General features: G+C 44.0%; 1 protein-coding gene across 1 annotated transcript in view; it reads left to right on the top strand.

Annotated features, from left to right (window-relative positions):
- Nucleotides 1-26923, top strand: part of SLC35F4 (solute carrier family 35 member F4) — a 231764-nt gene that overhangs the window by 182003 nt on the left and 22838 nt on the right. The window contains exon 3 of the mRNA XM_044272248.1: nucleotides 6917-7136. Coding sequence (XP_044128183.1) covers nucleotides 6917-7136 — 220 coding nt within the window. The remainder of the gene's footprint in view (nucleotides 1-6916; nucleotides 7137-26923) is intronic.

The raw sequence follows: 26923 nt of genomic DNA, 5'->3' as shown, positions 1-26923 counted from the left end.
ACTGTAATACCGTCATGAGTATGGTAATACAGTTAGGTTCAGGAGGACACCTGTGGCCGTTGAGCATCGAATCATTATGTACCTGGCCTACGGCCATCAAGAGGGCTTGAGTGGCCCCCTGGGAAATTTCCCTGTAGGGTCTATGGCCAATCCAGCCCTGTCCAGAATGTGCAGGAAAAGGGGAACTTTTTGGATGGTCCCTCTTTGACCGTCCAAAAAGTTCGGAGGTATGATAAGTGCCTGAGAGCATCAGATCATTATGTACCTGGCCTGTGGCGTAAGGAGGGCTTGGGGGGCAGCCCTCTGCTCTTCGACGTGCCGGGATATTTCCCTGTAGGGACTATGGCCTGTCTTCCCCTGATGGAGAGGAGGTTGGGTAACTGAATTTTTTGAATGATCCTTTTCTCCTGCCTGACATCATCTGTTGGGGGAGATTTGCAAGCATCCCAGACACATTAGACTGTTGGAAGAGCCCTCCGTTTTCAACAAGTTCAGCTGACAATACAATTTAATATGTATGGGGGGGCGGGGGTGACTGATCCTGTCATTAATATTACTGTGGATTTAGGAAACATCTTTGCAATGGTTACTAACCGGAGCCGATAAGATCACGTTACCAACGTACAGCAGTATTTGTACAACCACTCTTTGTGCATACAGTTAATGTTTGCCTTGGGATGTCGTCCACAGAGAATTATTCCAATTTCAAACACAGATTTTATCAGTAAAATGTATTATGTAGGAAGGTAGAAATATTGATTCAGCAACAATGGATACCTATAAATGTCCTAGTCCTGGAACCATCATTTCCATTGACATTGTCCATCGTGTTTAACATCAGAGGGTTTCCTTATCAAGACTTTTACCTGGTCCCAGTGTCCTCTTATTGTAGAAGCGCAAGCTGGCCATAGTACACATTAGGTTGAAGGGGTATTTCAGTCATATCCTGTGGATAGGGGATAACTGTTAGATCAGTGGGGGGTCCTACTGCTGGTATCTCCAACCACCGATCATGAGAATGGGGACCCCGTACTTTGTGAATGAACGGAGCAGACGCTTAAATTAATTTCTATGGGACTTCCAGAGGCAGACGAGCGCTGGTATCTACGGAGCTCCCACAGAAATAAATGTATCGAATGCGCACTTGTGCGACCGGCAGCTCTGGTCATTAAGGTGGCCACTCGGAGTACAGGGTTCCCGTTTTTAGATTGATATGGGTTCCAGTGGTAGGACTCTACCCATCTAATAGTTATGCCCTATCCTGTGGCTAGGGGATAACTTTATATAATCATTGGGTTTCCGAACAATTGGGATTGTTTGACCATCTAACATGTATGGTGGTGTCCCAGATTTTGGAGTAAAGATCTTTTTGTTCTCACTTCTCAGGGAAGATAAGCCTCCGCCAGAGGTGTCTGGTAGCAGTTTTCTGCCCGTTCACAGTGGGACCAAGCAGGCATGTTTAGAGGGGAGTCAGGACGGATAGTGATGGCTGAATGACCGTTCAGTTGTCAGCTGTCTAAATTGTATGATCGGCCTTAAAGGGGTTGTCCAAGTTATATTTATTGATGACCTATCCTCAGGATAGGTCATCAATATCAGATCGGCGTGGGTCCGACACCCGGCACCCCCTCCGATCAGCTGTTTGAAGAGAAGGCGTGCGCGGTGTCAGCGCTGCCTCCTCTTCACTGTTTACCTTCTAGCCGTTGCATCTGCAGTGGTGAGCAGGTGTAATTACACCCAAGCCTTCCTATTGAAATTAATGGGACGGCTTGGGTGTAATTACACCTGCTCACCACTGCAGATGCAACGGCTAGAAGGTAAACAGTGAAGAGGAGGCAGCGCTGACACCGCGCACGCCTTCTCTTCAAACAGCTGATCAGCGGGGGTGCCGGGTGTCAGACCGCCGCCGATCTGATATTGATGACCAAGGTCATCAATAAATATAACTTGGACAATCCCTTTAATGATCTGAGTGAAATCCAACCCATTGTCAGTGGTGATTCTGCCGGTCGATTTGCAGCTAGACTCTGCGGAGCTAGTGCAGAGGATGGGAGTGGTAGTGGCCCTGATGAGATGTTGTGTCACAGTGTACCCCCCCTTAGGCCATTACTCGGTGCAGTGGAAAGGTGGTTTGAAGAATCAGGCCAGAAGTAAACATATAAAAGGGGTATAATCCTAAATGTAAAGGGGTATTCCTATCTACTACTGGCATATCAGCAATGTCTCATCATTACTACCTTTTGTAAAATGGGGGGCCATAGTTCTGGAATCAGCTGAGAATTTAACAGCTCCCATAGACTACAATAAAGAGAAGTGTACGCATGAGCACCTGCTGTTTCAGGGCTGCCACAAACTATACTGTACCATTAAAGTCTGGCACTGTGGCAGCCCCAAACAGCCAACGAGTGGTGGTGCCAGGCATCTGACCCCCTCATTCTAATATTGGTAACCTATCATAAGAATAGGTCCCCAAAATCTGTAGACGGGAGAACCCTTTGACTGACTTTCACCATCCTTTAGCACAAAATGTTGACAAATATCAGCCACTAGAAGTCATAAGTGGCACCAAATATACTGTGTGCGCGCCATTTTGGTAAGTGTATCACAGTTCGAGCCAGTCCTGCCCCTTCTTCGTGAAAAGCTCTAATAAGATGGTATATATCAAGTTGCAAAAAGGAAGGCTTGTATTTTTATCCAAAAGCAACTTTTTAACAAAAATAAGATTTCTATAAAACACTTTAGGGTTGCAGAGTTATTGGTGTGTGTTGGATGGTGATGAATTCCTCCTCGTTTTTTTCCTCTGAGTCAACTCTGCGTCCTGTAGGGATCTTCCTGTCAGAGTCTGTTTCCAAGCTGCAAATATAAGATAACAGAGACAAACCATTCAGCGGGCGGGAGATGAATCTCCTCCATTTGTTTGCTTTGTCCGACTTATTAATAATGACTTGATTGCTCTAAGGAACGTACACCTGGGGTCGGAAGAGGCTTCGTGTAATGGGAAGGTCAGGCTTGACTGTGTCTTAATGATATCATCACACTGAGAAATTTTATGTATGCACTTTACTAAGATTTTCATTAACCACTAGCAATAATATATTTACATTTATAAATCTGAAGACCTGGAACATTTCCTAGAATAACTGAAGAAAAAAAAAAAAAACATCAATGTAAAAGGCGAATATATTAGCATCTAGTTTTTGGTACAGCTCTTTTATTACACTAGTAGTGCAACTCACTGCCTATTCCAATGTGCAGTACTGCAGAGCAAGGGAGTATCTGCAAATTATTCATTTCATTATGTTATGTCATAGAATATATTGCACCCAGTGTAACCAGGCACGGCTGGAGCAGCTGGGGTTAACAACCCTGACTCAGTCTTTGTAGGAGGTTAGGTGTGGACTGGCTCTAGGGGAGTATTAGACAGAATTTGGACGGGAGAGGAAGCTGTGACTTCTGCTCCCACTTCTTAGTCCCAAAAAGCTGCAGAGACTCACTGATCTCTGCATGATCTAGAGAAGGAAAAAGAAAAAGGAGAGAACTAGAGAACTTAGAGTCTGCATGGCCAAGCATTGGAGTCAGTAAGGTAACCTGCTACCAAAATCTGTTAAGCCTTTACTGCTGTGAAGGGAATACTGTTAAGACATCCTTCACACCTGGCAGTCGTATCTCTAAAATCCTGTATCCCTATGTGGACATTACAGCCACCATAGAAAAGAGTATGATTGCCTGTAGTGTCGGACTGGGGTGCCTAGGGCCCACCATTGGAATTGATTTTGGGGGCCCACCCTAGAGCTGGAGAAATTACTTGTTCGTTTTTCAGTCTCACACACATGAATATATGCATTTTAGCACACAATACACTATGCTAAACAGAACAGTATTGTGCACTGCACTATATCAAATTGTTTCTCATTAAGCAACTCATTTAGTTCATAACTGTCTGATACTGTATTTACAGTCAGTAGTTTGGACAGTAGTCACATGTGGACATTACATGTCCTAGATGAACCACCCAGTCCCCCAGCCAGCCTCAACAATATCCAAATTGAAGGAAATGTTTCCTGTCATATTCAAAAGGATAAGTTTATTGAAGTGATCGCAGTAGCGCCACAGCCTCCTCGCAGCTCACCAAGCACATTGTATAGCGGCTGTGCTTGGTATCATGCTCAGCCCCATTCACTTCTATGTGCATTCTCAAACAGCTGATCGGCAGAGGTACCGGGTGTCAGACCCCCACTGATCAGATACTGATTACCTATACACGAGATAGGTCATCAGTTATAATATCTCAGAAAAACCCTTTAAATATACATTGTGAGTTGGATATTTAAAGATGGCGCCCAGTCGCAAGCTCAGCAGGTGCCATAACCGCTAAGTGTTTGCTGTTTTAAACAGCAGACACCGAGGGCTAATGTATGCAATTGACAATAACGTCAGTCACACACTTAACACCTCAGATGCCATGGTCAAATGTGACTACAACATCTGGGAGCTCAAAAACCTAGTGGGGATCGGGGTACCCAGATGGTGCTCGGTCCTTCTGAATGACCCGAGGATGCAGCAGCTATGTTCCCAAGAAGACCCTGCCTGAAACTCTGATAGACTCCAATGCTAATGAATTGGAGTCTATGTCAGAAATAATCTAATAATTTCTTGTTCAAGTTCCGTAGGGGAATTATAAAAAAAAATAAAAGTTTAAAGAAAATTGAATAAAAAGTGAGCAAACAGTAGTACACACACCAACATGGTATCAATAAAAACTATATTGTCCGCCCAAAAAATTAGCCCTAACACAGCTCCATAGACATAAAAACAAAAAGGTTATTGGTGCAATAGCAATTTGGGATGAGCGAATCGACTTAGGATTAAACAGTCGATTCGCATAAAACCTCCTTCCAATACTGTACAGAGCGAGAGCTCCGTACAGTATTAGAATGTATTGGCTCTGATGAGCCGAAGTTATTACTTTGCAAAGTCTCGTGAGACTTTGCATAATAACTTCAGAAATTGATTAAGGCTACTTTCACACTTGCGTTCAGAGCGGATCCGTCTGGTGTCTGCACAGACGGATCCGCTCCTATAATGCAGACGATGGGATCCGTTCAGAACGGATCCGTCTGCATTATAGTTTAGAAAAAATTCTAAAGTGTGAAAGTTGCTCAGACGGATCCGTCCAGACTTTACATTGAAAGTCAATGGGGGACGGATCCGTTTGAAATTGAGCCATATTGTGTCAACTTCAAACAGATCCGTCCCCATTGACTTACATTGTAAGTTGATTGAGAGCATGCCCAGTCGAATTGCAGAGGTCCTGTAAAAGAAGGGCCAACACTGCAAATACTGACTCTTTGCATAAATGTCATGTAATTGTCGATAAAAGCCTTTGAAACGTATGAAGTGCGTGTAATTATATTTCACTACATCACAGAAACAACCGAAACAAAGATCTAAATGCCGTTTAGCTGAAAACTTTGTGAAAACTAATATTTGTGTCATTCTCAAAACTTTTGGCCACGACTGTATATAGAGGCACCTTATCCTTCATTTAGGTAGCTGAAGGGCTCCTTATCTCTGCTCTCTGACATTATAAACACTCATTATAGCTCAGTACTTATCTTACTGATAAGAATTGAGATTAAATAAGTGTTTACGACCTGTTAGTAGTTTAGAGATAAGGTTTATTCGATGATGGCACAAAGTAAAAATGAAAGTGCCAGTTAACACAGTTAGAAAAACAGTCAACCCTTTGTGACAAAACAGCTCAATATTTTTAATAACGGCCAATTGAAAATATGATATTAGCCAAAAATATGTAAAATGCAATCATAAACAAAAAGTACCAATCAGCTGTTTGAGGAGGCTGCATGGCTCTAGTGAGCTGAGTGACCTCCTCGCAGCATATCAAGCACAGTACCATACAATGTATAGTGGTTGTGCTTGCTTTTGTAGCCCAGGCCCATTCACTTGAATGAGACCGAGTCGTACCTAGGCCACGTGACGTCATGGACTTTGACAAATTACCTCTACTTACTTGCTCTTAAAAAACTGACAGCGACTGATGTGTCTGCTCTATTCTGCTGCAACAAAGCCTTTATGTTCCTGCTTTCGTGGATCGTCTTGAAGGACAAGTTCATGGGTGTACGGGTAAGCACACCAGCGCGCCTCTTATTCTTGTTTACTCTACGGTTATAAAATTTCACTAGCCAGATTCTATTTAGAGATGTGCCGCGAGTTCACCCCGTCTTTTCCTAGCTATTAGCTTTAATTAAACAAGTGAGTCACTATTTGGAGAGGTGCCTGAGCTGCTCTCTTTGTGAAGTATGTGTGTTTTTGTTTGATTATGCTAATAATTTTTGCAATTTTTGGGCTGATTCACGGGGCTTTATTGTTATATTTTATTTTGGTATTTGGTTTTATTTTTATAAAAAGGAAAAAGTTCAAAAAAAGGGAAGATGTTCTGTTTTTTCAATTTTTTTTATGTTGTTAAGAGCAGAACATACACTTAAAATACGTATTTTTATTTTTTATTTCCACTTTAATAATGGCCGATTTGATGTATTGGTTATGGTCTAAGAAGAAAAGACCAGAGTGCTTCTTCATATAGCTGATCATTGGTGGTCCTGGAAGTAGAACCACCACTGTTCACATATTGATGATCTTTCCAGAGCATTGGTCATCAATACTGTAGTCCCAGAAATTAATTCAGCAGCTTAGTTTTAGGGGTGCAGCAGCAGAAGTCGCACCTGGGTCCTGGTATGTGACCCAAAGGAACTTCTGCCATATAAAACAACACCAATATTTCAAATTGCAGATGGGACGTGAGGTGCCCAAGGGTTCCACATTACGTAATGACAAGAACTACCATCTACGAATTTAATGCTAAAAAAATAATAATATAATAACTCTCTTTCCACAGGGAATGCAGTCGAATTTTTGGAGAAGATGGTTTGACACTGAAGCTTTTCCTCAAAAGGACTGCCCCTTTTTCCATTCTATGGACTTTGACAAATTACCTCTACTTACTTGCTCTTAAAAAACTGACAGCGACTGATGTGTCTGCTCTATTCTGCTGCAACAAAGCCTTTATGTTCCTGCTTTCGTGGATCGTCTTGAAGGACAAGTTCATGGGTGTACGGGTAAGCACACCAGCGCAACTCTTATTCTTGTTTACTCTACGGTTATAAAATTTCACTAGCCAGATTCTATTTAGAGATGTGCCGCGAGTTCACCCCGTCTTTTCCTAGCTATTAGCTTTAATTAAACAAGTGAGTCACTATTTGGAGAGGTGCCTGAGCTGTTCTCTTTGTGAAGTATGTGTGGTTTTTTGTTTCTGTTTGATTATGCTAATAATTTTTGCACTTTTTTTGGTGATTCACGGGGCTTTATTGTTATATTTTTATTTTGGTATTTGTTTTATTTTTATAAAAAGGAAAAAGGAAAAAAAAAAAAGGGAAGATAGTCTGTTTTTTCAAAAAGAATTTATGTTGTTAAGAGCACAACATACACTTAAAATACGTTTTTTTATTTTTATTATGTCCACTTTAATAATGGCCTATTTGATGTATTGGTTATGGTGACTGGGGCAGAGCTAGAAGTTGCATTACAACATATGGTGGCTTTTTTATTATTTTATTTTTATTCTATTTTTAATTGCACACTTTGTGCCCTTCATAAGGTCATAAAGGACCTTTAGGGACATTTAACATTAATTTATATATTTTTTTTTTTATTCCCGATTTTTTTTCTTCCTGTAACAAGTTGATATGTTCACCCCAAATACAGTCCCCAGGGAGGTTGTACAGGGCTGTAGTGAGGTTCACTGCAGAGCTGATCTCTGTCTGATAAGACCCAGAAGCTTTCACAAATTGCCACTTCCTGCTCTCCATACACAGCGCTCGTTCAGTGGGATGGGAAAGACAGGGACAGTGAAAAAAGGTTCCTGCCTTTTCTATGGGGCGCTCAGCTATCACTTTTAAAATGTCCATGCAGAGATATGCATTGGTCACCCGGACGTATATAGTCAACAGGCAGTCAGGAAGGGGGTTGTCAACCTTTGGGTCCTTTCAGCCAGACCCCACTAACCCCCTCTAGGTTCCAGCTCCTTCTGTCCCCTGCCGCCGTACACCTGTCTATGCTTTCAGAGGTCACATGGCCACTGCAGCCAGTGATTGTCCACCATTGTGGAATGCCCTCTTTGCATCACAGCACTGGGGCACAGGGACCAAAGGAGCTGGAAACCAGCAGCGGGTTGCAGGTAAGCATTCTTCCCTCCACAGGCATGGCAATGTAGTGGGCCGATCTGGCCTAAAGGCCCCTGAAGGTGAATAACCCCTTTGAGAACATTTTAAATTATAAGTTCTTGGAAATGTTTCTAGAATTTGAAAACAATATTGTGGTAGAAATGTACATGAAAAATACGTTTATATATGGAATTTGTGCATGAAAGGTGTGATAAAAATAGGAAAGGGGACATAGGGGTTAAGGGAAGAAAGGGATGGGGACTGATTAGACAGAAGTGGTCTGAAGACAGGTTATACTGCTGTTTTGGTATGAATTCAAAGATTCAAGAATAGAAAAAAACTTACTCAGGCTAAGTGAATAATATTTTCTAAATGTGATAAAAAAAAATATAAAAATGACAGATCACATACAGAGTAGTAAAGGTAAATAATCAATCAATGCCCCATGGTAGTATAAGAGAAATAGTAACCTACAACATCTCACCTGGTTGATTTTCTCATTGGAGGCAAGTTCTTTGTTTTTGTGCACAAAGGTTTATACCTTTCAGCCCCTCCTCCTATGCATGTCATGTTAGTTAACCAGTCTGGAATGTGACCTGGTGGGCATTGACACAAAACAATGGCTTTGTATATGTTAACTAAGTATCCCTAATGCACTACATTACAAGGAATATAAAAGGTTATATAATAATTAAATGGGAAAGGATCAGCGCTTTATTATACATGTACACTGTCCACTTAATATAGCTGCAGTACATGATATTCCAGCTATTCCCCATTCAAGTAAGTGGGGAAAAAATGGCGGCCTTCTCACAAATTCTGGTTCTCTAATACATGATGCTTGCCGCACATTTTATTGTGCTTCCTCTACTGATCCCAGGTTGTGCTCACAGTAGTATCTAATAGCAAGTGGCAACGACTTGCTGATGGTGTTCCCTAAGTGAGGAACCAGAAGAGCTATACAGTAGTGTGGTCATATTGGCAGAGCACCAACTAGCTGACATGTGCTGCTCTCTTTAATATGTCAGGCGGCACATGTTCCCTGCTGTGGAGAGCTTAGAGGCAGTAGATGCCATTAGCTGCACAGGTACAATAGATGCACCAGGCTGTTATGGTATAGTTTCCAGTTCCTGGAATTAAGTGCGAAAGTACAACATTTCTGGTGACCTAGAACAGTCTCATCCTTTTCCCTCCCAGTACCTCCTAGTGCCAATTAGTTCCAACTGAGTACCCCCAAGGAAGTGATCAGTGATAACTTAACAAAAACAGGGTATTCTCGTACTGCTGACAGAGGGTTTGTTCTGAGCCTCCGTCAGCCGTTTCCTTAGATTTGACTGAAAGAATAGCACAACATGCAGCCCTAATCTTTTAACATATCCTCTGATTGTAAATGTTCTTATCTCCTTTTGGCCCAGACCACCATGACTACGTCTTCCAGCTGTATCTCATTTTATAGAGTTTGCAACACAGACATCGTATGTTCCTTTACTTTTCCATCATCATCCCTACCTTTTTAACACAAGGGATGCTGCCAAATACTATACTGCAGGAACAGATAGTCCCCTAAAAATGCCAGTAATACACAAACAGTGGCCCCTTCAATAAATATTTACACACAGAGCCCTTAATAATAGTTTCGCCCAGCAAATAGTATCATTGACAGTAATTATGCCACAAACATAGTGTTCCCAAAAAATAATTGTGCCAAGCTCGCTGTGCCAGAGTGTCCTCCACAGTACTAGTGCTCCAAAAGCCCCACCAACAGTAATAATTCTCTCCCACAGAGCCCTTAGTAGTAATACTGCTCTATCTCTGACAGTTCCGTATTGTTGAATGGAGCCGCAAGTGCATGTAACCTCAGCAGTTGTAAAGCTTAGGGGATAGATGATTGTAATTGGACAACCCCTTTAACCAGAATAACACTTTTAGTTTAAATAGTGTTCAAGCTTAATTCACAAAGTCATTGCATAGGACGGGTTACAGATGGAACGTCAGTGGTTCACTGATCCATCATAACCAGCCAGACAGTCCTCATGTTCCTGCCAGGTTATTCTTTGGTTTAGGGGAAGATAAGCTCTCGCTCTCTTTCTCTTTTTAATGCCTGAACAAAAGGAAACGCATCACAGATCACAGCCCCAGCCACAAGATGCACCCCCACCCCCACCTCAGCTCTATTCAATTCTGTATTCTAGCTTTATAAAAGAGCACAGACTTCCAAACTGCATGGAATGCAATGGTAGAATGAACTACAAGTTCCTGATACTTTTTATTGCTGCAACTTGTAGAGAAATGTTATCGGGGGAAATTAAGCTGTAGGAATAACCCTTCCAGTTCCAAAGATGGGGTAGAACTGTGCAGCCAATCGCATTTTTATTTTCTAAGAGGTCCAATACATTGACGTTAGATTGCAAGTTCTGAGCCTTTTCCCCAAATGAATGAATTCTTGACGTATCTCTTCTGTTACGTTGTTGCAGTTCCATTGAGCCATTTTACCCACTGAAACTTGGGGAAGGACAGGAGTGGTGGTGTCGGCAGTACTCATAGAGGTGGTCCTCAATCTGACATTCGCAGGGCTGTGGAGTGAAGAGAGGGATGCACCCTTTCTTCCTCTCGGGGAACACCCTGGTTTGGGGTCTCCTGCCTGGTGGTAGATGGGGTGCCCTTGGTGTTGATGAGTTTTAAGGTGAAAGGTAGGGATCCCTCATGACATTGTGGAATATAATGTGGTGGCAGTGCAGGTGATGGTGTAGGGTTCATAGGGATCTATGACGCTGTCAATTTGGGTAAATAAACCTGTAATCGGTCCAGGTTGAACGGCCAGCGCTGTGCTCGACATTTTTCTTGTCCAATCAGTATTAATTTTCATACTAAGATGGATCATGTTATGTGGGGTCTCAAGTGTACATCCAGTACCAGAGGGGGACTGCCAGCAGAGCCAAGCTACATCAATGTTATAGAATTTACTAAACCATATACAATGAATGGGACTGAGTCCCATCTCCAACTCTTTAGGACAAATATGCGTATTATCAGGGGCGTACATAGAAATCACTGGGCCCCATAGCAAGAATCTGAATTGGGCCCCCTAACCCCGCCCACCTCCTGGCCCATCCCACCTCCTGTCCTGGCTCCACCCCCATTTGCCAATAAAGAAATGTATACATACGTTCGTACGTATTCGTACTGACCCAGAGAATGAAGGGCACAGGTCAGTTTTGTGGCAAAGGGAATGCCGTAGGAACAAAACCCTGTGGTATCCAAATCTATGGGACTCCTGTGGATATTCCATAAAAGTTTTATCTACAGTCCTATGTAACATTGCAAATAACACAGTGATAACTCTGAGTACAGATAATGTAGTAGATGTCACCTGTAGTCCTATGTAACACCACAAATAACACAGTGATAGCACATTACCGAAAATGTAGTAGTGTTACCTGCAGTCCTATGTAAAACCACAGATAACATTACTGCTGATAATGTGGTAGTGTTACCTGTGTCCTTAGTGTGCCCCCCTGTGTCTCTCCCACGGACTCCATGCTGGCGGTGCTGCCTCCTCTTCCATCTTCTTTTTCTTGCCCCGCACAGAACGTCCTGATGCAGCTGCGTCAAGACATAGGAACACTGTGGGCATGGTGATGGAGACACAGACACACACATACATACATACAATAAATATGATTACAGCACACATCACTGCTCCTGCCTGTCTGCTTTGGTAAAGCCGGGCATAGATGGGCTATGTCAGGCTTTAGCAGAGTGGGCACAGGACAGTGGACACAGGGCGCGATATGTATGTGAGCACAGCTGAACGAGTACAGGGCAGGAGCCCGCATACACATCGCACCTCCTTCCTGTGTCCACTGTGCTAAAGCCAGACGTAGGCCATCCCCCACATCTTAACCCCTTTGCTACCAGCGCCATTTTGTATCACTTCTCTTACCCCAAACCCCTTTAACCCCTTGCTGCTGATGCTGAGTGTGCACATAGCCACCAATCATATCCCCCCCCCCCCCCTAAAGGTGACTGATGTGTTGGGGGGTGGGGGAAATATGATTGGTGGCTGTGTATTGTCAGCATCAGCAGAAAGGAGTTAGAGGGGTTATCCAACCCCTAATGCCCCCCAAAATGCCCGGGAGGAGTAGGAGAGCACACTGTCCACTATTCACCCCCAAACCCTTAATGCCCCCCAAAATGCTCAGGACAGTGTGCTTTCCTTCTACTCCTCTCCCCCCTGGGCATTTTGGGGGGCATTAGGGGTTGGGGGGCTCATAGAGAACTCAGGGGGGGGGGGGGGAGACTCAGAGAACAGTGTGCTTGTCTCCTACTCCTCCCCCCTGGGCATTTTGGGGTAATGGGGGCATAAGGGGGGCTCATAGAGGATTCAGGGGGGAGGCTCATACAGGACAGAGTAGGAGGAAAGCAGACTGTCCTCTATAGGCCCCCCCAAACCTTTAATGACCCCCAAAATGCTCAGGACAGTGTGCTTTTCTTCTACTCCTCTCCCCCGGACATTTTGGGGGGCATTAGGGGTTGGGGGGCTCATAGAGGACTCGGGGGGGGGGGGGGGCTCATAGAGGACAGTGTGCTTTCCTTCTACCCCTCCCCCCTGGACATTTTGGAGTAATGGGGGCATTAGGGGTTGGGAGACTTATAGAGGGCTCGGGGGGGACTCAGAGAGAACATTGTGCTTGTCTCCTACTCCTCCCCCCCGGGCATTTTGGGGTAATGGGGGCATTAAAGGGGGTCACAGTCCACACCAACCAATCAATAGACCACCGTCCTGGACTCCGTGTCCGGCGGTCAGTCATTCAGTCTTGGGCTGGGTGCAGGGTGCAAGAGGGTGCGCAGCCTACTTCACTTGCTCAGGTCACGCTCTGGTATGGGTATGTATGAGCAACGCCTGCTCCTGCTGCCTGCAAACACTGGCCAATCAGCAGCTGCTTCTTTGTGCTGCTGACTTGAGCTGATTGGCCAGTGTGAAGACTAGAACACACCCTCAGCCTGGCCGGGAGAATCAAGTTCCTAAAGTGACTAGTGAGGCTGGTGAATGGGGGGGCGGGCGCGAGGGGGGGCGGGCGCGAGGGGGGGTGTCCGCGCCGATCAAAGGCAAGTGCCGCGGGCCCGCTGCGCCTGCACCACAGTGTGTACTGCCTAAAATAAACGGAGGGGGCGGGGCCTTTCGTGCACTCCGGGCCCCCCTGCGCTCCGGGCCCCATAGCAACGGCGTGGTCTGCCTATATGGGCGGTACGCCACTGCGTATTATTTAAAGTAAAGGATATAAGTGGTCCCCCAACAGAGCTGGCATTGCTTATCCCCGAGAACAATTAGTTTGTTGGCAGATGCAACAATAATTGGCAGAATCTTTTAGGGTTTGGCCAAACATGCAGGTTCTATATGAGTAGATTAAAAAAAAACGTAGTATCTCTCCTTATTGGGGTTATGTCACGAGTGACGTAAAAATCAGACATCATATAGTACATGACAATTTCTTTCTAACAAAGCCAGAACCAGCCCCGTACCTCACATGGGTCCAGAGATCTCCCCATTTATTGTTCCAATTGCCCTCGTAGATTTATTTCAGACTGGCAGCTCAAGGGGCGTGTCCTTTCTCAGTGGGCATGTGCTTTCTGCGGTTGCTCTCTCCCTATTGCAGCTCTCTCCTTGTAAGGCCACTTTCACACAGTGTTTGGGTCAGTGATTTCCATCAGTGATTGTGAGCCAAAGGCCTCATGCACACGACAGTTTTTTTTCACTGTCGGTGATTTGGCTTCAGTGGTCCGTGTCCGATTTGGCTTCAGTTGTGTTTCCTTGTGTCTTCCTTTTTTTTTGTCTGACAGGGGAAAAAAAAGGAAGGTTAATGAAAAGTGTAATTTTATTGCACCAAGGTCTTGTAGAAAAAAAACGGACACGGATGACATACCAGTTGTGCATCCGTTTTTTTGGACAGACCCATTGACTTGAATGGGTCCGTCCTCCGTTTTCCACTGACAAGAATAGGACAGGTTATATTTTTTTGACGGACTGGAATCACGGACGCGGAGAAAAAAACGGAGGACTATCAGTTTTTTTTCACAGCTCCATAGAAATGAATGGGACCTCCGCTAAACTGTGAAAAATGACGGAACGGACGCGGATGCACACAACGGTCGTGTGCATGAGGCCAAAAGCAGAAGTGAAGCCTACACAGAAATAGGGCATAAGGCTACATTCACACGTCAGTATTTTTCTAGATCCCGAATTTCGGTCAGTTTTTTGCGAATCCGTTGTTCCTGAAAATGTTTCCGTATGTCATCTGTTTTTGCGGATCCATTGACTTTGTATTGTACCAGGATCCGATTTTGCGGATAATAATAGGACAAGTTTTATATTTTTTCGGACATGCGGAACGGAACAACGGAAACGGACAGCACACATTGTGCTGTCCGATTTTTTTCAGGACCCATTGAAAATGAATGGGTACGCAACTGGTCCAGATCTGTTCCGCAAAAAACGTAACAGATCAGGAAAGAAACAACGGACGTGTGAATGGACCCTTATAGAAAGATCTGCACCTGTTCTGTGTTTTCGGCCTACACCTGGTTTTGGTTCACATTAAGGGTCCATTCACATGACCATAAGTCTTTTGAGGTCCGCAAGTTGCGGATCCGCAAAACACAGGTACCGGCCAGCCCTATGATAGAAATGCCTATTCTTGTCCGCAATATTTTTTGCATGCAGGGCCATGGAATGGAACTACGGATGCGGACAGCACATGGTGTACTGTCCAAATCTTTTGCAGCTCCATTGCAATTGCAAAATTGCGGAACGGCTGAGGACCCAGAAGTACGGTCACGTAAATGGACCCTTAGGCTACATTTACACAAATGTATTTTGTTTCCGTGTCCGTTCCGTTTAATTTTTTGCGGATAGGATGCAGACCCATTCATTTCAATGGGTCCTCAAAAAATGCGGAAAGCACACCGTGTGCAATCCGCATCCGTATGTCCGTTCTGTAGCCCCGCAAAAAATATAGACCATGTCCTATTCTTGTCCGTTTTGCTGACAAGGATAGGCATTGTTACAATGGATCCGCAAAATAAAAACGGATGCCATACGGAACGTTTTTGCGGATCAGCAATTTGCGGGCCACAAAACACATACGGTCGTGTGAATGTAGCCTTACCGATGAAAATTACGGATAAAAAAAAACCTGACTGTGTGGAGGCGGTTTACTAACAGTAGTTACAGCTGGTGGCAGTTGAAGGATAGATCTGAGCAAGCATGACCATAGATTAAACACCAGGGGGCGCCATTATCATTAAGTAAAGAGAATAGCTTAAAAAGGGAGCATGTTAGTAACAGAAAGCAAATTAGAAAAGTAACTAGATTTCCTTCATTAAATGGAAGCACAACCCTTTTAATACTTTCTTTCCTTTTATGATTCACTCCTGATTTTGGCTTCAAAGACTGCATAAAAAAAACCTGCATGTGTGGCCGTGCCCTTAAAGAAGTGTTTAGAATTGACAGTCAGTTTTAGATGGAAAACTCTATCTTATGTAGGGGCATGAAGTAAGCCTTCATACGGTACATGCCTATAATTGAAGGGGGGTTCCAAAATTTTACCTAATTGAGGCTTATTCTGCTTAGTATACAAATTTATACATAACAGCTAACAGTCAATCTTTTTTCCACTAGTTGCACTGTACCCAGTTTGTAAGAAACTTGTAGCACTCTTGTAGTAGGTTCTGTTACAGTACACCTTGCACGTATACCTTCTTCAGTGGTGTACCTGCAATAGAGGCAGACCCTGTGACTGCTATGGGGCTCAGGAGAGGGAGGACTTGGCAATGAACATGTTCTTTTCTTCCCCGTGTGAAAACGCTGCATTTTCATGCTTCCCCCACTAGGGGGAGCTCAATGCAAAAGAGATCATTACAGCTTTTATGTTCGTTGTATTAGTTCCTATTCCCTGAGCTCCCCCTAGTGGTGGCTGCTGGCAGAAAACTTTGTACTAGAAGAAAAGTAGGAAAGGCATCAATGTATTTTTGCCAGTTTTCTGGTTTAAATTACAGTTTTGTAAAATTTGATTCGTCAGCTTCGTCGAACTTTGCAAAGAAAAAAAAATAAAATCTGCTTTGGGACGAAAGTGCATTTCTTTGTAAGTAGTGGGTGAAATAAAAAAAAATAATACGTAACTAATCCATTTGCTCACGACGGGTGGTGGTGACGTCTTCAATCAAGATGGCGGTGGAAGCCCTGTCGCAAGCAAATGGATCAGGTAATATTTTTTTTATTTTTTTTACACCATTTAAAGGTTAAATCAATTTACTACCGCAAAGTACGAGGAAATTCTGCTTTGTGGCGAATTAAATTATCCTGAAATTTGGATCACTTCTTGGACTTCGATTCTCTCATTACTAGTGTAAATACGTTGAGAAATATGGTGTTCAGAATGAGCACCATATATTTGAAGAACCTCTTCCACTTTTTTCAACGTAAAAGGCGGTATAAGTGGGCGAGGCCAAAGACAACCTTTTTATTACTATTTGTATCAAATTAAAATTTCTTCCATTTGATTAACCCCTTCGCTACAAGCGCCCTACATGTATGGCGCTGGAGCAATGTGTAAACATAACACCTGTTCGTCCGTGCAGCGGGCACCATGGCCGGCAGGTCTCTGCTGTTTCATACAGCAGAGACCTGCGGCTAATTACCGTGACCGGCAATAATCCGATCACGGTAATTAAAGGATTTAGATGCCGTGATATAGAGAGATCACGGCATTTAAATGCCCAAAAACCCAGAAGCTCACGTTTTCTACCGATGCCCCGTAGTATTCATGCCGCAATTCTTATTTTGGCAAACAGATGACAGGCCAGGATAAGAAATAAGCAAATTATGGTTTAAATGTGAATTAAAAAATTCCTGATAGAACAAAATAAAAAAAAACATTATTTATAGGCTCATACATGAGCTTCAAAATGATCACATTTTAATTTTAAAAAAATGTTAAAAAATACAGTATTTTTCGCCCCATAAGACGCATTTTTTCCCCCCTCCGTCCATTATGGAAGCGCTTCATTAGTACCGGAGGACCGCTTCCTGGTTCTCGGCTGTCGGCTCTGAAGGCTGCGCACAGTGTGAGGGCGCGCTGTGACCTCACAATGTGCGCTCCAGTTCACAGCACAGCAGACGGAGGAGAAGGAAGACCGAGCGCGGGCGGTGAGGAGCGACGGTGTCCGGAGCAGGAAAGGTAAGTGTTTTTTTTATTTTATAAAACATGAGGCGCTGGGGGCAATATGAAGATGATAAGGACAATATGGACATGCTGGAGGCTGATAAGGGGGCAATATGGACATGCTGGGGGCTGATATTGGGGCAATATGGACATGCTGGAGGCTGATATGGAGGCAATATGGTCATGCTGGAGGCTGATATGGGGGCAATATGGTCATGCTGGAGGCTGATATGGGGGCAATATGGTCATGCTGAAGGCTGATATGGGGGCAATATGGTCATGCTGAAGGCTGATATGGGGGCAATATGGACATGCCGGAGGCTGATATGGGGGCAATATAGAAATGCTGGGGGCGATATGGACATGCGGGAGGCTGATCTGGGGCAATATGGGTGTCACGATCAGTGGGGGGGGGGGGTACTTCACACTGAACACAGGAGGGAATGGGAACAGTAACTGGGCCTGGAAACTAAGGAAGAAACAGGTCACCTCCTAGACAACCCTAATCCGGGCCCTGACTACCTATCACTATGAATAGACCTTGAAGGTAGGAATATTCATATGCAGGAAACCTAGGCCCTGATTTCCCTATAAGGCCCTGGAATGAGGTTAGGACCAGAGACAACCCATTCCTCCCCAGATGGGCGAATGGAAGTCTTTGTCTCAGGCCCAGATACAACAACAGGGAATATAACAAACACAAACAAACTCGACACTTAACCTCTGTAGAGATGGACGAACAGGAACACCAGAGACTACCTCACACCAGCTCAGCCAAACCCAAATGATGCTATCTACCGCATAGTCAGAAGGGTGGGGTCAGACTATAAAGGGTAGAAATGATGACCACTTAGCAACAGCTGAGAAAAGGGAAGTGGTCATTAACCGTATCAACACTGAATCAAGAGAAATCAAGGAGGCTGTTAGATTCCTCCACGCTCAGCCAGTCTCCCTGATCACCTGACACCAGTCACCCGAGGGACCGTGACAATGGGGCTGCTGGGGACTGATGTGGCACAATATGGGGCTTCTGGGGGCTGATATGAGGCAATGGGGGCTGCTGGGGGCTAATATGAGACTGCTGGGGACTGATGAGAGGCATGAGGCTCTTATCTGAGGTCTGATTGGGGGTCTGATCTGAGGTCTTGTTGGGGTATGATTAACATTGGGGGTCTGATTAGTGGTCTGACCCGAGTTCTAATGAAAAATATTATTTTCTTATTGTCCCCCTCTAAAACTTAGGTGCGTCTTATGGGCCAGTGCGTCTTATAGGGCGAAAAATACAGTATATATAAAAAATATATAAAAGTTTTCCGTATAATTAAAAAATAAATACCTAAATAACAATAAATATAAACATCATGGTTATAAGGGAAAATGATAGCATTCTTAATACAGAATGCATAGTACAATAGGGCTGGAGGGGTTAAAAAAATAATTGAAGTCACCTTAAACCACTTGATCGCGCAGCCCGGCTTCTCTTCTGTCTTCTTCTTTGCTGTGTACAGGAAAAGGACCTTTGATGACGTCATTACGATGATCCATCACGATGATCCATCACCATGGTAAAAAAAGATCATGTGATGGACCATGTGATGAGCGCAGTGACGTCATCAAAGGTCCTATTCCACAAAGAAGACAACAGAAGAGATGCCGGCTGCACGAACAAGTGGATTAAGGTGAGTTAAATATTTTTTTTTATATATTTTTAACCCCTCCAGCCCTATTGTACTATGCATTCTGTATTAAGAATGCTATTATTTTCCCTTATAACCATGTTTTAAAGGAAAATAATAATGATCGGGTCCCCATCCTGATCGTCTCCTAGAAACCGTGCGTGAAAATCGCACCGCATCCGCACTTGCTTGCGGATGCTTGCCGATTTTTCTCACGTGCGTGCAAAACGCATTACAATGTTTTGCACTCGGGCAGAAACATCGCAAATTTTCCCGCAAAGCACCTGCATCTTATCCGGGCAAAAAACATGACGCCCGTGTGAAAGAGGCCTAAGGCCCCTTTCACACAGGCGAGTTTTCCGCGCGGGTGCAATGCGTGAGGTGAACATATTGCACCCACACTGAATCCGAACCCATTCATTTCTATGGGGCTGTGCACATGAGCAGTGATTTTTACGCATCACTTGTGCATTGTGTGAAAATCGCAGCAAGCTCTATATTGTGCATTTTTCACGCAACGCAGGCCCCATAGAAGTGAATGGGGCTGCGTAAAAATCGCAAGCAAGTTCGGATGTGGTGCAATTTTCACGCATGGTTGCTAGGAGATGATCGGGATAGAGACCCGATCTTTATTATTTTCCCATGTTGGTTATAAGGGAAAATAATAGCATTCTTAATAAAGAATGCTAAGTAAATTAGGGATGGAAAGGTGATGGACCATGTGATGAGCGCAATGACATCACCAAAGGTCTATTTCCTCCCAGGTCATCAAAGAAGAAGAAAAAAGAGAAGCCAGGCTGCGCGAACAAGTGGATGAGGTAAGTTTTATTAAATAAAAAAAATTTAACCCCTCCATCCCTAATTTACTTAGCATTCTGTATTAAGAATGTTATTATTTCCCTTATAACCATGTTATAAGGGAAAATAATAAAATCTACACAACACCGATCCCAAACCCGAACTTCTGTAAAGAAGTCCGGGTTGGGGTCTGGGTACCAAACATGCCGGTTTTTCTCATGCGCGTACAAAACGCATTAAAACGGATTCCCTGCGGAATTCTATAAGGCCATGATCCCAGAACTATCCCCGACGTTGAGTGGTTTATTCAATAGCATTATGGCTGGAGGTAATTTTCCTGACTCAGGCAAGACGGCTTACATTAAGATCCTCCCTAAGCCGGGAAGGGATTTGACGCAGCCCAGCGCATACAGGCCGATCTCCCTGATAAACCAGGATGTGAAGATCCTGTCGAAAATCTTGGCCAACAGATTGGCTGATTGTGTGCCCAATTTAATTGGTTCGCATCAGGTAGGGTTCATGAAAGGGAGATCTGCAGTGACTAATATACGCAAGGTGTTAGCAGCCCTGAGTGGATATAAAGATTCTAAAAGCGGACCTTCTCCAGCGTTGTTGGCAGTGGATGCCGAGAAGGCATTTGACAATGTCAATTGGCAATGGTTAGACATGGTGCTGGACAGGGTTAACATCACAGGTCGCTTCAGAAATTTCCTGAGGGCGCTCTATGATAACCCCCAGGCACGAGTGAGTGTGCCGGGCTTTTTATCCAAGCCAATCACCCTGGAAAAAGGCACGCGGCAGGGCTGCCCCTTGTCCCCGTTGCTCTTCAACCTGGCAATGGAACCCCTGGTGAGATGGCTGATTAAATCTGACACCTTTGAAGGCATTAGAATAGGGTCCAAGGAGCTAAAAGTTAGCTGCTTTGCAGATGACATCTTGTTATATCTTAGATACCCGGAGCTTCAATTAGAGAGGACGTTAGAGGCTTTAAATCTCTATGGTGGTGCTACGGGCTATAGGGTCAATGCGGCAAAAAGCCAGCTGCTGTTCCTGGATCACAGATCCCCCGTGGCAAATGATTTACAAAATAGGGTGGAAATTCGGAAAGACTATTTGACCTACTTGGGAATTAAAATTGGGCGTACCCCTGCGTCAATATACGCTCTGAATTACCCCCCTCTCTTCCTCAAAATAGAAAATGAACTGGAGAGATGGCAGGATCTGCCATTGTCGGTGTGTGGGAGGGCCCATTTAATTAAAATGGTAAGCTTCCCGAAGCTACTCTACCCGCTCCAGACGATTCCACTGCTGCTCAAGCACACTGATGTTGTTAGGATGCAGAGAGCGTTCAACCGCTTCCTCTGGAAAACCAAGAGGCCGCGCATCGCCTATGCCAAATTAACGATGCTGAAAGACGAGGGGGGGCTGCAGTTACCAAATATTCGTCACTACAACCTAGCGTCGCTATTCAGGCATGTGCGAGACTGGGTGTGGGGCACGGGTCACTATTCGGCGATTGCTTTCGAAAGGGAACTAGCTGAGGGTGAGGATCTTGAGGCTTTGCTTCACTCCAGACTGAAAGACATTCCGGTGTCAATAAGACAGTCCATTCTATTGAAAGATACCATAATGGCGTGGAAGGCGATTAGGAAGATTTATGGCCTTCCCTGCTATTTGTCGCCCAGGCTCCCACTGTGGTCTTTGCCGGCGTTCCCCCAGGGTAGAGAGAACACTATGTTCCAGTCATGGAGGGAAAAGAACATAATGCGGCTTAAGGACTTGCTACAGACTCCCGGCCTTCATTGGCTACCTTGGGAACAGGTAAAAACGCAGTTTGGCTTCCAGGAAGCCCACTATCTCCCTTACAAGCAAATTAGAAGTTATTGTAGGGCTCAAGCGCTCTCTGTTGGGGACTCGGAGAGGTTGGCATGGTTTGCGGCATTGCTAGGTAGTGATGGCTCCCATGTACCCCTCTCTGAATTACATAGGCGACTTCACGGCATTCAGACAATAGGCTTGGTGAAAGGGGCATACAAATCTTGGGAAAGGGAGTTATCTGACTTAAATATAGCAAAGAAAATGAGGGCAGGAATGGAACTGGTTAGGCGAGCAATGTACAATGAACAGTGGAGGGAGACGCAACTGAGGCTGATGCATAGAGCAACGTACGCTTTTAATTTATCCTACCACGATGCCCCTGCTCATTATCTGCGTGAGTGCCCTAAGTGTAATCTCCCGAAAGCAGGACTACTACATGCCATTTGGGAATGTCCAATGGTGCAGCCATTGTGGAGGCAGGCCATTGACTCGATAGAGGACATTTGGGGAGAGATAGTGGGCCCCACGCCACAACAGTGCATATTCCACTATATACCTTTGAACCAGGAAGAGGAATTGGGATCGGTGGTTGCTAAGCCGGGTGTGCACCTTCTATTGATGTCGGTAAAAAAGTCTCTTTTACGGCACTGGCTAGAGAGGGAGGTTCCGGTGTGGGAGGAGGTCATTGGGACGATGAAGAAGGTTCTTTACCTGGAGAGATTGGAGGTGGAACAGGACAAGGAACGCCTAGTCGAAAGGTTCATCAAAAAGTGGAGGAAGTTCGTAGAGAAACGGTTATCCGATATCGAAATACAAGAGCTTATAGCTCCATTTAAACAGACTGGCTGGTATCTAAAGGCCCAGCTTGCAAATAGTTTAGGGAAGCTGGAGGTGTAACTTGGCACTTAGGGAGTGAATCTTGGGGGGGTAGGAGGAGCGGCTCAGTGCCGATACCGCTTCCAGTCCTAAGGTCCTGGATTGGTGTTCACGGGTGGGGAGTTAGGAGGGGGGTTCGGGATGGGGTCACGAATAAGGGGGTTGGGGTGGGGGGGGCTTAAATTGTAAAAATGTGATTTGAGGATTCCAACTTTAACAATTGCCTGTGCAATGTGCTTTGATGCTATTTTTGTGCACGATGTTCTTTGTCCATGGATGTACTTGTGGATTCTCATTTCAATAAAAAGATCTTTAAAAAAAAAAAACGCATTAAAACACTTTTGCACTTGCGTGGAAAAATAGTTAATTTTCCCGCAACACACCCGGCACTCACACACGACGCCCGTGTGAAAGAGGCCTAAGGGTTAAAAACAAAAAAAACAAATTCATCAAAAATATAGGGTGTTGCCCATGTTCTGCATTACCTGGAAAACTTAGTGCAGGGGGCACATACTAAGTTTTGCTATGGGGCCCTGTGAGATCTGTGTACACCCCTGTTCCAGTTAAAAGGATTTTCCATTACTTTACAACTGACGACCTATCCTAAGTCCATCGGTATTTGATCAGTGGGGGTCCAACACCTGGGACACCTGCCAATCAGCTGTTTGAGAAGGCACCAGCGCACTGTCATCAGTAGTAAAGTCTCAGAAAACCCCTTTAAAGGGGAGGCTGCCTTATGGAGGCTGGTATGTCTACCATCTCCAACCCTTATCAGTCAGCTATCTGGGCAATGAAAATGTAGAATTATATGCCCGCCATCTGAAGCATAGGCCAATATGACTGCACGTCCCCCAAGGGGAAATTATTTTAAAGGTTTTATCTAGGACTGGAAGAGCATGGCAGATTCCTTCCTGAAACAGCACCACACCTGTCCATGCCTGGTAATGCAACTCAGTTTCATTTTAAAGTAAATGGGGCAGAGCTGCAATACCACACATAACCTGTGGACAGGTGTGGTGCTGTTTTTGGAAGAGGGCAGAAGAAAATTCTATACCATTGTTTGCTTATAGCTTATCTGCTGTTATACACTGCTATGATTAATATTTTAGGAGAATGCTATTACAGGCGGCCATATGAACAGCGCTTTATATTCTGAATAAATGATTAAGAACTTTTCATTAAAAACCCTCTAGTGTAGTTATTAATAGTGAGGAGTGTAAACGTCTACTGTTCTGTAATGTTATACTGAATTATTAATATTATATTCACTGCATTTAAATCCTTCTATAAAGCAAGAGTCGTATTATCCGCTTTATTACTGTCGTATCGCCATTTTCTTGCTGCTTAAAGGGGTATTCCCATCTCAGACAATGGGGGCATATGTCCCCATTGTCTGATGGGTTGGACCCACACCTATCTATTAAATGGAGCCTTGAACGTCACGTTCTGCTACTGCGCATGTGCGGCCTCCCTCCATTCATTTCTATGGGGCCACCGAAATAGCTTGATCGGCTATTTCCATTGGCACAATAGAAATAAAGGGAATCGGTGGCTGCGTAAGCGCAGTGTGCCCTCCGTGACTTTCAAGGCTCAGTTTACAAGATACCTCTGGGACCTGCATCTATCAGACAATGGGGACATATCCTACCAACATGTCCCCATTGTCTGAAATTACATAACCCCTTTAGCACACAAGAATTTCTGATTTTCGGCCAAATTATTATTACTTTCTCAGCTGGTGATCTAAAATGCTGAGGGGGGGGGGGGGTTCTCTTGACCTTCCTATGGATCGAATTGACTTAGGGTCTGCATGGAGCAGTGCTATGATCTGCACTAGGTTTAAAGAAGTGCTCCCTCTGCTGGACGCAGTCATATCCAACAGGGAAATTGATTTAGACTAGTGGACTCTCCATCTGTTGTGAAACTACAACTCTCAGCATGGCCTGACAGGGGTCGTACCGGGAGTCGTAGCTTGAGGCTTGGCACGCTGATTATAAAGGGGATGAAAACGCAATCATTCAATATGTCTTCCGAGATATATTTTTTTATCAGTATCTGATTAGTGGAGGTCCATTTCATAGTGGCTGTGCTTGGTATCACAGCTCAGCCCCCTTCAATTCAAAAAGGTGCAAGGAGGTCACGGTGCTACTGTGAGCACCAATGCCTTCTCAAACAGCAGATCAGAGGGAGAGCCGGGTGTGTCAGACCTTGACCGATCAGATACTGATGACCTATCATGAGGATCGGTCATCAGTAAAAATATCTCGAAGACCCCTTTAAAAGGTGATAAAAGAAGTTATGTACAATGTATAGGAAAGCCAAAATACTTGGTATGTTGGAGGCACAACCATTTTTTAATATATAATTTGCAATGGTGGAATTGTCTGGGACACTTTGAAATCACCAAGCTCTGGAAGTTTTATAGGGCAACTCATCTCGTCTCTAGTGTTCATTAAATGGGTTCTCCAACCCCATGTTTTTAATAGATTGCAATGATGTAAAGTAAAGAAAGAAAGAAAAAAAAAAAAGTTCACCTTACCAGTCCCCTGCTGCTCTGGTGCTGATGTTTTCCCAGTCCCCCGCCAGGCTTTGTTCCTCTTGCACCAGTGATGACATTTCAACAACACTAAGGTTACAGTTGCAGCCAGTGATTGGCTTCAATGGTCTATGTTGTGTCAAGACATCATTGCTGGATCAGGAAGAAAAAAATACTGGACGGGAACTGGTGAAGCATTTGTACTGAAAGGGGCAGTCTGGTAGATAAAAATTTTACTCGTTGCACCGCAGCCGTTTCTACACTTACTAGGTTCCTGTTGGTCTGTACTTGATGGCGCCTCTCGACACACAGGAAACACTCACTCAGTGGATCACTGTCTGAGGCAGGTCATCGCTAAATAAAAAGAAGGCAGCAAAGCCTTTAACCCCTTCTCAATATTCGCTGTACAAGATAGCGACGACTCAGGAGCTGAGTGGTTTACACAGCAGACTACTCTGCCCATGTCCAATAACCGGCATTTAACCCCTCAGATGCTGTGGTCAATTAACCAAGGAATCTGAGGGGTCATCTACCAGGAGAAAGCTTCTCTTGGTGACCGAAAGCCCCCCCTCCCCCTTTTGCAACGAGATCAGAGGAGCCGTTCAGATACTATGGCAGCCAGTAGCCTTGAGATGGCTTGGTGCTGTGCCATAGGAAAGTCTCTATTGAGCTCTTCCTATGGGCAGAGCTCAATAGGAAAAGAACATTGTTCCATAGACTACAATGGTAAACCAATGCAGTCTATGGTATAAGCAATCTAAAGATTGCATGTTCACGTCCCCCGGGGTTGGGGGCAGAGGGTCTAAGAATAATGCTAAAAAAAAAGGAAAACCGTATCTAAAAATATACAAAAAATTAAGATAAAAAATTAAATTCACTCCTTTTTCCCCATTTTACAAACAAATTGAACGAAAAAAGTGATCAAAAAGCCGACCCAAACGGTATCACAAAAACTACAGATTGACCTGCAAAAAATGAGCCTTCACACAATTTCGTGGACAGTATAAAAAAGTTATGGGTATTAGAACATGGTGATGCAAAGATTTTTTTTCCCTGTTTTTTTATATTTTTTAACCTATTAAATCAAAACGAAAACGACATCAATCTGGTTTCGCTGTAATCATACTTACCCGAAGAATGAAGTTAACAACTTGACATAATTTTTACCACTTATGAAATGTTGCAAAAACAAAACCCATGAAATAATCTCAATGGTGGAATTGCATTTTTGTTTCTGAGCATTTTCCAGCTTCCCAATACATGATATGGAATATTTATTGGTACCATTAGACAGTAGAACTTGACCCACACAAACTAAAAAGCTCTGATTTGCCTATATGAATGGAAATAAAAAATAAAAAAGAGTTATGGCTTTTGGAGGAGAGGGAGTAAAAACAAAAAAACTAAAGAAAATTAAAATTTTTACGATGGGAAGGGGTTGTCCATTAAATATAATAAAAATATTTGGCTTTGGCCAAAATGTACACCAATGCCTTATTCAACATCCAGCTTAAAGGCAGGGCAGAGTGCTGGTTTGCAGAGTGCGATTGCATTTGTGTTTTTGCGTTTGTATCTGTATAATAAAAATATTGCTTATAGCTAAATTTAGTCTATTATTATAAAAAAAATTGTATTTACACTTATTTTAAAAATGATAGTTGTTAGTATAGTGCCATCTGCTGTTTCTAATGAACAGATTGCTTTCTCTCACTTGCTCGGCATTTCTTCTGATACACAGAGAAGATGCTGCAGCTTTAG

This window comes from Bufo gargarizans, chromosome 11 (assembly GCF_014858855.1).
Source record: "Bufo gargarizans isolate SCDJY-AF-19 chromosome 11, ASM1485885v1, whole genome shotgun sequence".
Taxonomy (NCBI): Eukaryota; Metazoa; Chordata; class Amphibia; order Anura; family Bufonidae; genus Bufo; species Bufo gargarizans.
The sequence above is the reverse complement of the archived record's forward strand: the minus strand, read 5'-3'. Positions and strand labels throughout refer to the sequence as shown.